The sequence below is a fragment of the Pistacia vera genome, unplaced genomic scaffold, assembly GCF_008641045.1.
Source record: "Pistacia vera cultivar Batoury unplaced genomic scaffold, PisVer_v2 Contig292, whole genome shotgun sequence".
NCBI lineage: Eukaryota > Viridiplantae > Streptophyta > Magnoliopsida > Sapindales > Anacardiaceae > Pistacia > Pistacia vera.
In genome coordinates this window covers 1148130-1162121 of record NW_022196104.1, presented here as the reverse complement: position 1 = coordinate 1162121, position 13992 = coordinate 1148130, and the positions used below count along the sequence as shown (strand labels likewise).

At 34.9% G+C, this 13992-nt stretch overlaps 3 protein-coding genes across 3 annotated transcripts; 1 reads left to right on the top strand and 2 right to left on the bottom strand.

The window, feature by feature from the left end:
- Positions 1 to 1860: 1860 nt before the first annotated feature.
- Positions 1861 to 4945, top strand: LOC116134896 (selenoprotein H-like). Its single transcript, XM_031420582.1, has 4 exons — positions 1861 to 2247; positions 3344 to 3440; positions 4446 to 4505; positions 4621 to 4945. Exons 1-4 carry the CDS (start codon positions 1946 to 1948, stop codon positions 4699 to 4701), a joined length of 540 nt encoding a protein of 179 aa, XP_031276442.1. The 5' UTR covers positions 1861 to 1945; the 3' UTR covers positions 4702 to 4945.
- A 5154-nt stretch (positions 4946 to 10099) lies between these two features.
- LOC116134943 (fasciclin-like arabinogalactan protein 3) lies at positions 10100 to 10930 on the bottom strand. Its single transcript, XM_031420620.1, has one exon. It carries the CDS (start codon positions 10928 to 10930, stop codon positions 10100 to 10102), a length of 831 nt encoding a protein of 276 aa, XP_031276480.1.
- A 1548-nt stretch (positions 10931 to 12478) lies between these two features.
- On the bottom strand, positions 12479 to 13669 carry LOC116134828 (fasciclin-like arabinogalactan protein 3). Its single transcript, XM_031420474.1, has one exon. It carries the CDS (start codon positions 13334 to 13336, stop codon positions 12611 to 12613), a length of 726 nt encoding a protein of 241 aa, XP_031276334.1. The 5' UTR covers positions 13337 to 13669; the 3' UTR covers positions 12479 to 12610.
- Positions 13670 to 13992: the final 323 nt, after the last annotated feature.

The window sequence follows — 13992 nt, the reverse complement described above, 5'->3', positions numbered from 1 at the left end:
TTTGTCTTGGAGAATTGTTTTCTCTTGAGTTCCTTTACCCAAGTTCGGTCAAACTTGGTGGTAGATTGATCTTTCAAGCTGGTAGAGTTCCTTTAGGCTGGAATGATCCTTGGTCATCTTTCTTGTAAGTTATTTTTCCTTTGATTACCTTTCATCTCATTTCCAGGTTTGATTTGCCTTGTTTATGATCCCATTTGTGTTGTGTTTGCAAGTAGAGTGAGTTTGTGTTGATTGAGTATAGATAAAAAGTGTTGCTCTAAGTTGTCATTAGGATTGTGTGTGCTTGTGGAGTGTTGGCCGGATTTGATTTAGGGTGTTACAAGTGAGTCCTAGTTTAAGTTAAGTTAGAATTAGTTGAAGTAGAATGATATATGAATTGAGGTTACAAGAATTCATATCATAATATGATATAAGGAATATATCAAAAACCTCCTAATTAAGTCATGTATATATATAATTTTGATATATAAGAAAATTATTAATTTATATATCAAGTGATATCTAATATGTTTTATTTTTAAAATGTATTATTCTATAAATTTATAGAATTATTAAATTATCATATTGGTCCCATGTCAGGAGAAATAAATTTTTTTATTTAAACTAGATTATTAATTTAATGAAGATTAATTTATAGAGATTTAATTATAAATAAAATAACGTTTAAATGAATGATTAAGTGATTTTGGTTAATTGACTGGTTTTTTTATCGAGAAATGTAATTATATCAAAATGGTCAATAATTTGATTAAAACAATGAGTCTTATTTTTATAATGTCTTTTTTACCCTTGTATACTGTTACATTTGATGGATAAAAATATTACTAGCGGGTTTGTTAATCTTACTCAAGGGTGACCGACATTATCTTCCAAAATTGGAGCAAACAACTTTTTCCCACCCAAGGTTTGCCTTAAATGATACTTTTTCATCAAAAAGATTTTAAAATACCACTTTTTCATCCAAAGTTTTTATTCTAACTAATATTTGTCTGATTCTGACATCTTTACGATCCACACCATTATCATTCTCTTCCACAATCATCACTCACCGAAACTTCTCAAACCTTACTCTCGCCAATCTCTCCAATTATTAGCAATCGAACAATTTGTGAAACGCGTAACTGCCATTCCCAAGTCAGATTTTAACCAATCCCAACCACTAAAATTCAACCTACTACCACTAAAAGAATCACTGACACTTCTTCTTCATAGGCCCCAACAGTCTTAGATCAAGTTAGCTCTCTATTGATCATCGAATCAGAAAGTGTATTTTAGGTAGTGAACAGAATATAGACTTTAGGTGGAAAAGTAGTATTTTGAAACTTTTTGGGTTAAAAATGTTATTAAGGCAAACCTTGGGCGGAAAAAAGTCGTAAAAAAACAAAATTGTGAGGAGCATTTTTGCAAACTTAAAAGTTAAGAGTGATAATGTATGATCTGGGATTTGGAAATTAATGCGTAATTATAAATCCACGTCACATATTAGAATGTAGAATTAAGAATTAATTTTTTTAAAGTAATATTTTTTATTATTTAAATTTCCCGAAAATCTTGTGTCTGTCCATTCCGCACCAATTCAGCTCAGACATTTATAACTTGGACAGAAAAAGAGCATTACATCAAGAAATCCTGCAAATCCTTTTATGGTCTCTTTGACTGTCCCACATCCCAGCGCTAGCTGGCAATCTGTGACGTGGCAAAATTCATGCCAACGGCCAGGATTCACCTTCTTATCATCAATAACACAGCAAATCAAATCCATCCACACCGTCCGTTCAAAAATCAGCCAATAGATTGGCAGCGCGGGAAAACACAATAAAATATAATAAAAATAATCTGTGTCGCCAAACTGTCACGTACCACAAGTGGACACAAAAAGAAACCAAGGGTCACTCTCGTTTGCCGTTTGGTGCTTTGAGGAGGTGATTTGTTTTTGAGGAGTTGAATGGCACCGAGGAAGAGAAAAGCTGTGGGAGGAGAAGAGGCACCGGCGGCGAAGCCTCAAACGACATCGATGAGGATGACTCGGAGAGCCACTCGCCAAGCCAACTTGGACTTGAACGAGTCGGCTACTGAGTTGGCCAAGGCCGAGTTGCCGAAAAAAAAGGCTAAGAAGGCGAAACCAGCTAAGAAGCCGAAGAAGGAAGAAGTGAAAGCGGAGGAGACTGATTCTGAGAAAGAGAAACCGGAGGGGGAAGAAGCTGGTGGCGATGAGTCGGAGAAGAGGACTATTGTGATTGAGCACTGGTAACTTTCCATTTTTGTAGCAATTTCTTGTCTTAATTTTTTGTTTTGTTTCCAAGAAAATGATATAATTCTTGAAAGTTGTAGTTTTATTAGGTTTTGTGTTGTTTTTTTAGGTTTTGCCAAATACCAGGTCCAGGATTCCATACTTGTTTTATATTTATGTTTGGTTCCTGTGGTAGTTGCGGGAAAATGGGACAAGTGAAATTCAGTCTTTGTTATTTTCTTCTTTAAGTAATTACTCATTTGGAGGAAAAGAAGCGCAAATGAGATTTTGAGGGCATGTTTCTTGTTCTCATTTGACAAAAGAGAAAGGTCTCTCAAAAAAAAAAAAAAAATATGCTTGTTCTATAAGGTTTTCTGGAGGATATTTTTGTTATTTTTTTTTAGGTTTTAGGGTTTTGAACTCACAGCAATCCAAAACTTAATATTTTCTTTGTGTTTGATGCTTCGTTTTGTTTGTTGAGAAATTGGTGCGATATGAAGGAAAACATGGGGGAAGCTGATGAATTTAGTGCTATATTTCTTGTTTAGGTGCAGGCTGAGAAATTACTTAGTTGCAGTTAGTTTCTTGCTGTTATATCATTTCCATCTTTGATTGTTGAGAAAGACGATAAAAAGATTGAACTAATAAGTTGTATGAGTATAACATCACTGAATTTAATCTGTCGTGCTCCATGTCACAGAACTAATTTACACCCTGAAGCCAACAATATGGCACTTTTCCGAGAGTTAAGGAAATTGTCCTGTCAGGGTAGGGCAGCCCGGTCCCCGCAGAGAATGATTGAAATTTGACATTCTTTATGAAACTTTTTAAAAGATTGATGGTGTTTTGTGTCACATATTTATTGAATGCCCTTGGACTTTTTCAGTGCCTACTTGTTAGAGAAGTTGTGTTTTCTAATAGTGTATTTTTGTGCTTGGTTTGGGTTTTTAGTGCCATGAGATACACGTCTTTACATGTAAGATACCTACTTGTGGGAACAGTGCCAGAATGTTTGTCTTCAGATTTTGCAATATGCTCCTGCTATGCTGAGGAGAACAACTTTTTCTTCCATTGTACAATAACTTTTCTGATTAATTTTTTGATTGACTTTAGCAAACAGTGCTCTTCATTCAAGACAAGAGCTAATCTGGTGAAAGATGGTTTGGAGAAAGATGTCGCCGGGATCACAGTGCTACTGAATCCTGAGAAGGTATACATTCTTTTACTGAATCCATTAGATGTCATGAGGTGATGATCTGCAATTCAATGATTTTTTATGTCCATTTCATTATTTCTTTTGTCTGCTTGGGCACTGAGAAGGCATGACAATATTTTGTCCTGCTCTCCTTTGACTAATTTCTCATCTTCTGGGAGTAGAAACTGATATATTAATTTTTAGTGTCATCTATGCTAAACTGGTGCTTAGTTTATTGACTTACTGTGTTCTGGGCACCAGAGACTTCTATATTTACATATGTGAATATGCTTTCTGCTGTGACATTCCCCGCTGGGTAACAGCATATTTTACTTTATTACTATTTATTTGGATCTTTTTGTTGTAAGGAAGTTTTATGACAGTATTTCTAATCCGGTTTCTCTCTAGTGTCATAATAGTTATATCATTTAGGTTTGTGTTTTAATTTTGAATGGGGAAATTTTGATAGTTCTATGCTTCTATTAGGGCTAAACAGGTTGGGCTACAAAAAGTTGGGAGGTAAGAAGCATTTTGTCATGAGAAACAAAGCTGTAAGTTAGAAGCCCAAAGGAATTTCAGCCTGTTCTATAACACAAATGTGAACACAGTCCACTAGGAAGGAACTGATTGAGAAAGGAAACCAGTAATTACCATTTGCCTACAACATATTGCAACCCATTCAACCTTGAGATTTTGCTGTAACGTTTGTGAGAGCTTCGGATTATGTACCTTAAAGTTTTTGGTTTTAATTGTGGTAAATTAGTGATAGGTTCTAGATTTTTTTTACCATTACAAAGAAGCAAATAGAAAGACAAAGCTGTTAGTGGGTGAGGCAAAGACACAGTGGTTCTTTGATTTATATAAAAGGCACAAAATTTATGGAGCAACCACCCTCTTTACTCTGCCTTGGAATTCTCTAATTCTTCACTTTGTGAAATATGTTCATATGTATTCTTGTTTTTATACTGATATTATATCAAGTTGATTTGGTTTGGTATTTCTTATTCTTTCTTCCTACAGCCAAGACGGGGCTGCTTTGAAATACGCGAGGAAGGTGGAGAGACGTTCATTAGTCTTCTGGTAAACTTACATGAAGAGTATTTAATTTGTAGCTGGTTTATTGTTCTGAACTAATATGAATGCATGTCTTGGGATTGTTATAAGTTGTCTGATTTCTGCTTTGCCTCTTTTGCAGGACATGAAGCGACCATTTATACCAATGAAGGAACTTGACATGAACAAAGTGATTTCTGATATAGTAGAGAAGTTGAAATGAGTTTGATCCTGGCAGTCACTGCCTTTTTTGTATTTGGTTGAAGCTAACCAAGTTAGTTTGGGTGGCAGTGGAAGCCTTAGCACTGAGATTTTATTGATTGATGTAGGCTTTGTGTGTTTGTTTGTTTTGACATGAATCAAGTGAAACCAGACGGTTGACACAGATGAAAGCTTTTTTGGATACTGTTGACCTGCTCAATTGTAGAGCCAATTATGCTATGGGATTTGGATTTAGGTTATCTTGATGTTGAATTTAGTATTCTTTGCTCCATCTTCGCGTCCTTTCTTTTTCCTTTCTTTTCTGTTTTTATATCAGTAGTTCGTTCCTCCTTGAGGATATATGCTAGATGTTTTTCGGGGAAAAAAGTCTGGTTTTATTTCAGACACCCAGTAGTTTCTTCATCTTCCTTGGGGATATATGCTTGATATTTTTTCTCGAAAAAAAAATTATGCTGTTTTATAAAAGTAATATTACGCTTATAAAGATTTATATAAAGTCATTTATATTTCGATATGATATTACTTATGTATTGTCATCTTTGTATTAAAACTTGGATCGGACTGGCCGGTCAGACCGGTTCGATCGGGACTTGGCAACTTCTCCGGTCTGGTTTAGGATTTAGGGGGGTATTTGTAATATTTCAAATTTATAGACTAATTTGTTATTTTTAGGGGTGTTTTGGAGATATATCAAAAGTTTGTGGATCAATTGGTAATTTTTGGGGGTATTTTTAAAATAAATAAAAATTATAGGGATTATTTTAAAATTTTTGAGGAATTCTTTGTAATATACTAAAATTTAAGGGATTAATAATAATTTAAAAAAAATTAAATTATTGCTTACGTCGTCACCAGTCCAATTGGTTGGATCGGTTGACTCATGATTCGGGCAGCAAAACGGGTTACCCTTCTGTTTGGGTTTTAAAACAATATTATCATTTAATGTGTATTTATTAAATTGATTTATTATATTAATTTTTTCAATCATAATATGATATGTCACTCTGTAGGTAGGAATGATTTTATATAATTTTTTTTTGTAAGTGTAGTATTATTTGTTTTTTATTAGGTTTCGTTTGGTTTACTTTTTTACACTTTTTAGAAAAGTTTTTTGAAAAAAGTTAAAAAAAGTTGAATTAGGTGGGTATTACAATATAGGATTTGGAAATTAATAAAAATATCTCCTATGTTTGTTTATTTACTAAACACCCTTATAATAAAACATTAAAAGTTAACAAAAACACCCCCAACACACCCATTAAATATGGACAGCCGGCCATCACCGCCAGAGTCGTAGTATTGGCGCATGATCGGCTGGATCTTGCCGGTCGTGTGTCGATATGGCCTTTTCTGACCAGATCTACGGCCAAATCTGGTCGGCGGTCAACGACGACCATGTGTTGGCCGTCGTTGATGACTGGCTATGATGGCCAGATCTTTGGCCTTAGATCTGACCTTTTTCGGTTAGATCCATCGTGGATCTGGCTGAAAAAAGTTAGATCGACGCACTACCGGCCATATTGAGCCAGTAGTGCACCGTTATACCAGATTTCGGCCATCTTCCGGTGGTGATGGCCGGAATCTGGTAAATGTGAGTTGCTGGGGTTTTTTTATAATTTCTAAAAAAAATTTAGGGGTATTTAATTAAATTAACAAATTTAGAGTGTTTAAAAAAAATTGAATAATATTGTTAGTTTTTGCAATTTTACTGTTTAACTTTATTGGGAATACTAATAATAGTATTCCCAAGAGTGAGCCAAACGAAGCCTTAATGTTTCATATATATATATATATATATATAAAGAGAGAGAGAGAGAGAGAGAGCAAACCACATGTTCCCACCCAGAGATTGGAGAAATGGCAAGTTTCCACCCTTCGGTTTTGTTTATTCTAGATTCTCACTCTTGACACTGTTATTACTAAATTGCTCATGTGCCATCCCATTCCAAACCACCACCAACACAACCCTTTCCAAACCACCCATTCTCATTTGGGTTATGCGTTTTTTGCCGCAACTTCCCAAACTTTTTCGATTGCCCTCTCCACCAAGCCACTCAACTCACCAGGCCGTCCTCTTTAAAAACCCCATATTTCTTGACCTTGTTCACCCTCATTTCACTGCTGATTGAAGGGTTGGTTGAGTTAAATGATAATTAGGGTTTAAAATTGTTTGGTGGAGTTTTGTGTTGTTTGGAATCCNCCACCACCAACACAACCCTTTCCAAACCACCCATTCTCATTTGTGTTCTGTGTTTTTTGTCGCAACGTCCCAACCTTTTTCGATCGCCCTCTCCACCAATCATCCCCTATGTAGCCATTCAACTCACCAGGCTGCCCTCTTTAAAACCCCCATATTTCTTGACCTTGTTCACCCTCGTTTCACTGCTGATTGAAAGGTTGGTTGAGTTAAATGATAATTGGGGTTTAAAATTGTTTGGTGGAGTTTTGTGTTGTTTGGAATCCGATTGAGGTTACTTCAGAAGTGTTTAGGGCTTGTTGGATTTTTCCCGATCGTCGACGCTCCAAAAGGCTCCCTCCTTCGACATTTTCCAACATGCACACAACGTGTTTGACAAAAGGTCATAGTCAGTGACCTCTGTCCCCAGAACGCGTGACTATCGTGTAGTGTTGGGGTGGTTGAGGAGAGGTATGGTGTGGGTGGTAGCAGGGGTGGATCCAGCCCCTTTGAAGGTAGGACTCGGATTTTAAAATAAAATTACTAATATATTAACCCACCAAAAATTGCTATTAATATATATATCCAACTCAATCTCAATTTTTTTTGAAAAAATGAGAATTATTATACATATATCTAGGCCTACAAAAAACTTGTTATTAATATATATATTTCAAGCCCACATCATATTAAAAGTTTAAATCTCTCTCTACTCTTTTTCTTCACGGCTCCACCTGCTTTTTATAGTTTATCCCTCAAATTTTTTACTCTCTCATTCTTTTTATCATGCTATTCGTTTTTAAAACTTTTGAAAATTAAAATTATTGAAGCTTTCACTATTCAAGGTGTCATAATTAACTTCATTTTCTCTTTTATCAGTTTTAGGTATATATTTAGTTTATTTTAGGATTGAATCATGTTTTTTTTTTTTTTTTTTAAAGATTTTTAATTCTAATTTGAGAGAAAAAGACATGGATCTTATGAGTTTATTTTGTGTTTTGTATCTAAGAATGAACCTGCTTTCCTAAATCAAAACTTTAAATATATTTTAAAGGACATTATTTTTCACCTTTCACCCACCACTTTCTTATATTTCTAACGTCACCGTTTAACTGCTCAAAATTATTAATAAAATTTGAGTTACTAACTATATTTATATCAAGGAAATTTTTTTTTTATTATTATTAATTCATATTAAAAGTCAACGTAACATTGACTTGACTTAAGTTTTGGTTGACTTTAACTTAGGCTAGGTCTAATTAATGTCATGAAAATTTATATTATAATATTTGGAAGCCAAAAATTAAAATTAAAAGAAGGTTTTACTCAAGATTTACTCAACACATTTACTCAAAAAAAAAAATTTCTCATAGATTTATTCAAGTAGGGATTATTGTGTTATTACATTTTTTTTCTCTCATATTCTTGATATAGTATTATTTTCTTTGTTTTAGGTTTGATGTTTTTTTTTTAAGTTTTTACTAGTAGTTTAACAAACAATGGTGAAGCCACCGAGGCCCCCCCTTGGCAAAAATTCTAGATCCACCACTGGGTGGTAGGGTGTGTCGGCAGGTTGGCATCGAAGGCTGGTCGGAAAGTCGCACAGTTGTGGAAGATGAAAAGTCGCATAGTTGGGGTTTTGCGATGGTGTGGGTTTTGCGGCAAAGGGATGGTGTTGGTGTTGATGATGGTGGTGGAGTAGGAAGAGTTGGGTTGTCAGAAATTTTGGATAAAAAGATCTAAATACCCTTTAGCCGTTTAATTAAACGATTTTTATTAATTTAACGATGAAAATCTGGAATTTATGAAACTAGGGTGTAAACTTGCTAGTTCACTAAACCTTGGGTGGGAACATGCATGTATATATATATAGGGGTGGAAAAATCCGGTTAACCGGATTCTTAAACCGAACCGAATTTCGGTTCAAAAAAATTATTGAACTGAAACCGGTCCAGTTTAGATTAAAAATCGGTTATAAATCGAACCGAAAATTCGGTTCGGTTAACCGGTTTTAAACCGGTTATATATTGGACTGCATTTTTTGGCCCAATTATGAATTATGGGTTGCATTTTTCGGCCCAATTCGGTCACACTCCTCTTTGGTCCATTTTTTTTCCAATTTTTTTTTTATTTGAATTAAAATTATATTTATTATAATTGAATAATTTGAATTCATAAAGTTTTAATGTACATCAAATATTAATAATTTAAAATTACAAATCAAAGATTGCAAAAACAGATACATGATACAGACTCTGATTTCAAATTATAAAATGCACAAAGACATTTACAAATCAAACATATCCAAACTAAAAAATAGTCCCCTATTGCCAACTTAGTCTTCACCCTAAAATTACAAATCAAACACATGAATAAAATAAGAAACATATTTCCAGAAAATCTAAATCAAACACATGATTAAAATTTAAAACTAGCAAATACATTTCTTAAAACTTTAGGATCTTTGGTGAACAAAGTGGCCAACGATCCAAAAGATACCCCCAAAATTGCAGCCAAGGAAATGCACTTCAAGTTTTAAAATAAATATAAAATCCTGCACATCCAGCACATGAACCTAGAAATCTAGGCTAAAACCTGATAGTTTCAGCACCAGAAACCAAAATGAGAAATCATACAGCAAGCTTACCTTTAACACGAAATTGGTAACTTCTCTGACAGTCTTGAAGTCACCTTTAGATATGTAACTTGCAATCAAGACCTACATTTAGAATATATTTTTTTTTTTTGGTCAATAAAACAGCAACTCATGTTAAAGCATCGTGAACTGGTAAAACTTTCAACAATCAACTGTGTTCAAACAATGTTCAAGTTGACTTAACATGCAAAAGTAACTAGCATTATTAATTTTTTTGGATATTTAAAGTATCAATTTATTTATTTCTTTGGCTATATTTTAATCAAATATGATATCAAAAAATGAAATAAATAAGCAGAAGATGGCAAAGAAAAAGTGAAGATTCTTAAGCTTTTATCAATTATGCCAACCATCGCCAAGAAGAAGAAGACAAAAAACATTTAGCTATAAAATATAAATATACATATTTATATATATTAGTATTTCCTTTTTTGAACAATACAAAAAAAAAAAAAAATTAGATTCGATCAATTTAACTGTTATTCATATATACCCCAACATTTTTTTTTTTTATTTTAATTTTCTTTTTGAACAATTTGCATTTTTAGAAATCAATTAAATTAGAACTTAGAACACCAAAGCCACGAAAGCTGCAACAACAAAACTCAAACCCTCGTACACTCTTGAAGCTCCAGAAGCAGGAGCAACCGGAGTTTCTTCCTTAGTGGGTGCCGGTGGCGAACTAACCGGTGCTTCATCAGGTGCGTCAACGGGTGCCGGTGCGGGTGCCTCAATGGGCGCCTCATTTGGTGCGTCAATTTCGTCTTCATCTGAGCCGGGGGAGTCGGCTGTCTTATTAGAAGAAGAAGAAGACTTAGGAGGCTGAGCTGGGGGTGGAGTGTAGGGTGGTGGTGGTGGTGGAAGAATAACTTCACCAATACCAGGAGCCACAATGGGTTGACTCACTTGTAAAACAGAAACATTAAATGGCTGAGCATAAACAGCTTTAACTAATTTGGCAACAGGAACTGCACCTTTTACAGCTGAACCAAACACAAATTGTTCACCAGGCATACGTGTCACATTCAAAAACCCTTGTCCTTTTTCCGCCACACCAGTTGTTTGATACAATGTAGTAACGATTACACTCTTTTGAAGTTTTCTCAGTTTTTTCATATCATAATAATCAAGAATAACATGATCACTCAAAATCTTCTGAACCTCATCGATGGGTCTGCTTTGAATACCCGCCAGAGAGCTGTTATCAACAGCAAGAATGGTAATGGTTCGGCGATTAGCAATTGATTCAGCAATTTTTGTTTGTGTAAGAAGGTCATTAAAACCAATCAAATCAGGGTATCTATTTAGAAGCTCTGTAACGTCGAAAGATTCAACATTGACAGAGATGAAGAAGACAAAAAGAGTTACGAGAACAGGACAAGAGGCTTTGGGATTCATAGTTTTTTCTTTTTTTACAATTGAATCCCTTTGTCTCCGAAATATTTGATCGATGAGTTTAGAATAAATATGAGAGTGGTGTATATATATTGAGAGAAAGTGCAACTAAAATTGGGTTAACAAAACTTGGACGTTAGAATTTGATTGGTGAGAGTAAATTTCTCTTCCAAATAATACGTGTTTCTGTTTGGATATATGAATTTTGAGATTTGAGAATATTGTCCGAAATGGCTGGATCTTACTCACCCCATCCATATTTTTATCATAAATATGTGTCATATATTAATGAATGAGTGACCATTATTTAATCATATGCTTCGTTTATCATGGTTTTAAAACCTGAATTGGACCAGTTGGTTCGACTTGAGACTGGCCCCTTAACAGAGTCAAGGCTCTGGTCCAGGTTATAAAACATTGTTATTTATACGGAATTTCTTTAGTATTTTGAATCACAGTTTGATGTATGCAAGCCATTAATTCATTGATCAAATTTGCTTAGTCAACTTAGGATTTACATACGCTTAGGCCTGTAGCAGTAACACACTCTAATTTTCATCGCGAGAAAATGAAGATTTATGGGGTGCGTTTGGTTTATTATTTTGGATATGATTTTGAGGATAGCATTGGATAATTAAATATGAGAGTATTACGAGGTAAAATTTAAAAATTTATAAAAAAAACCTCATAAGTTTGCTAATTTAATAAATACCCCAATATGTAAAATGATAAAAATACCTCCACCACCTACAGTGCCAGATTCTAGCCACGGAATTTGGCCAGAAAATCGCGTTATGATACAGACCAGTCAGATTTGTGTCGTTAACTCGTTATGACCTTTTCCTGCCAGATCCACCACGGATCTGACCAGAAAAAGCCAGATTTAAGGCCTACCGTGGCCGTCGATGGCCGAAAAAGGCCAAAACGACGGCCAAAGATATGGCTGTCGTTTTCGGTCAACGATGGCCATTTCTTTGGCCGTCGTTCACGGCCAGATCTGGCCTTTCCGGTCAGATCTGTGGTGGATCTGGTAGGAAAAAGCCAGATCGGTGAACTTTCAGCCATTTATGGTCGTCAGGTAGGCCTTTGTACAGATTCCGGCTACTACTGATGGTGGTTGCCGAAATCTGGCAAGTATGGGTCGCAGGGGTGTTTTTGATAATTTTTAAACTTTTTTTTTAGGGTGTATTTGATGAAATTAATAACCTTATGGAGTCTAAAAGTAATTAAAAAATAGGGTAATATTTCTGGAATAACGTGCCAAACATTATTTGGAGAATATGATTGGGAATAGGGATAAAAATAATAAGCCAAACATGTGGCTTATTATTTTAGTTAAGAAACCGAAGAGAGACGATAAATAAAATAATACCGGCAGCATAAACATTTTGGTACTGTTAATTTTTAATCTATGATGACTTTAAATAATAATACAGTATAAAACCAGTAATGCACATTAGCAAAAACAAAAACTTTCGACCACTGTTAATTTATTGGAACAATTTATCTCAAAACCTTCAATACACAAAATAATTAAATTATATTATCGCTTACAAGGAATTGTTGACACGTGTTATTCTAATACATTTAACATAATTTCATATTCCAATATTACACATTATTTTACGTAATTTACAGCCCCATTAGTTCCCTCTAAAGTCCAACAAAATACAATCAACCCCATCAAAACTGCAACAGCACACCCGAACCCAAAGCACATGGAGCACCAGAATCAGCCCGCCCTCTCCCTGGCGCTGCCGCTGTATTCCTAGTATCCTCCTTACCTTTAGCAGTTGCTGGAGGTGGCGCCTTACGAGTCATCGGAGACGGTGCCGGTGCCGTTTTAGAGGGTGGAGGAGGTGGAAGAGTAGTATACGGTGCAGGTGCACTAATTCCAGGCGCCACAATACTTCGACTAATTTGTAACACAGAAATATTATATGGCTCGGCATATACAGATTTCACAAAACTAGCCGCAAGCGGTGAATCTTGCACTTCTGAGCCGAACAAAATAGTATTACCTGACACTGTAACATTCAAGAACCCTTGTCCCTGTTGAGCTACAACAGATGCCTGTAACAATGTAGTCATAGTTGTTGTCTTGTTTGGTAGATTTTTAAGTTTATTTTGGTCTATGTAATCAAGAAGAACATGGTTCGTCAATATTCTTTGGACTTTATCATTAGATTTGCCTTGAAGAGATCCCACAGCTCCATTATCCAAAGCAAGAATTGTAAGGCTTGAGCGGCTGTTGATCGTTTCAGCAAGTCCACTCTGCGATAGAAAGTTATTAAAGGAACCAAAATCAGAGGTATTGCTAAGGATCTTGGTGATGTTGAACGCATTTGTTAAGCTTGAAGTGAATAGAGCTACCAAGAGGACACAAGGAGCAAGGGCTCGGAGACTCATCTTTTAATTAATTTTGATTTTTTTCAACTTCCATTAATCATCTTTTGAGATATCAGTGGAATTAACTTCAGTTCTATTGATATTTTTATCATCAAGATGCCTTGACAAACATCCTTCCACTTGTTAAATACTCTGTTTCTTTTTCTCCCAAACACAATTCCACTTTGTTTTTCCACACTACTTTTCTCTTCCTTTTATCCTCATACTCAAATCTCTTAGTTCAATTTCTTCAAAGTAATGGACAATTGATACCAGCAAGTGTTCTCAACTAAGAGGCCACAGCCAATTCATAGATCATCACCTTCATCTTTAAACACAAAATCATTAACATTGTTTACAAAAGCCTCAACCATTTCATTGCTCCCACATAGACAATAATAGCAAATTTTACAGTAAATCTCAAGAACACTACTAAACTAATGCTAGAATCTATAAACTGATTGCAATAAATTCCAAATTCACAAACAAAAGCTTCATAAATTGTAAAACAAGCAACTCATCAATAGCAAACGAAGTCTAAATCAGAATAAGTAAAATTTTTGTTACATCTTTTAACATACCACAATAATTTGTGAGAAAATATATACTTGGACAGTTAAAATACCATTTCCCTACATGAATGTTGCAAATATCCAATCATCAGATTCCAAAAATAT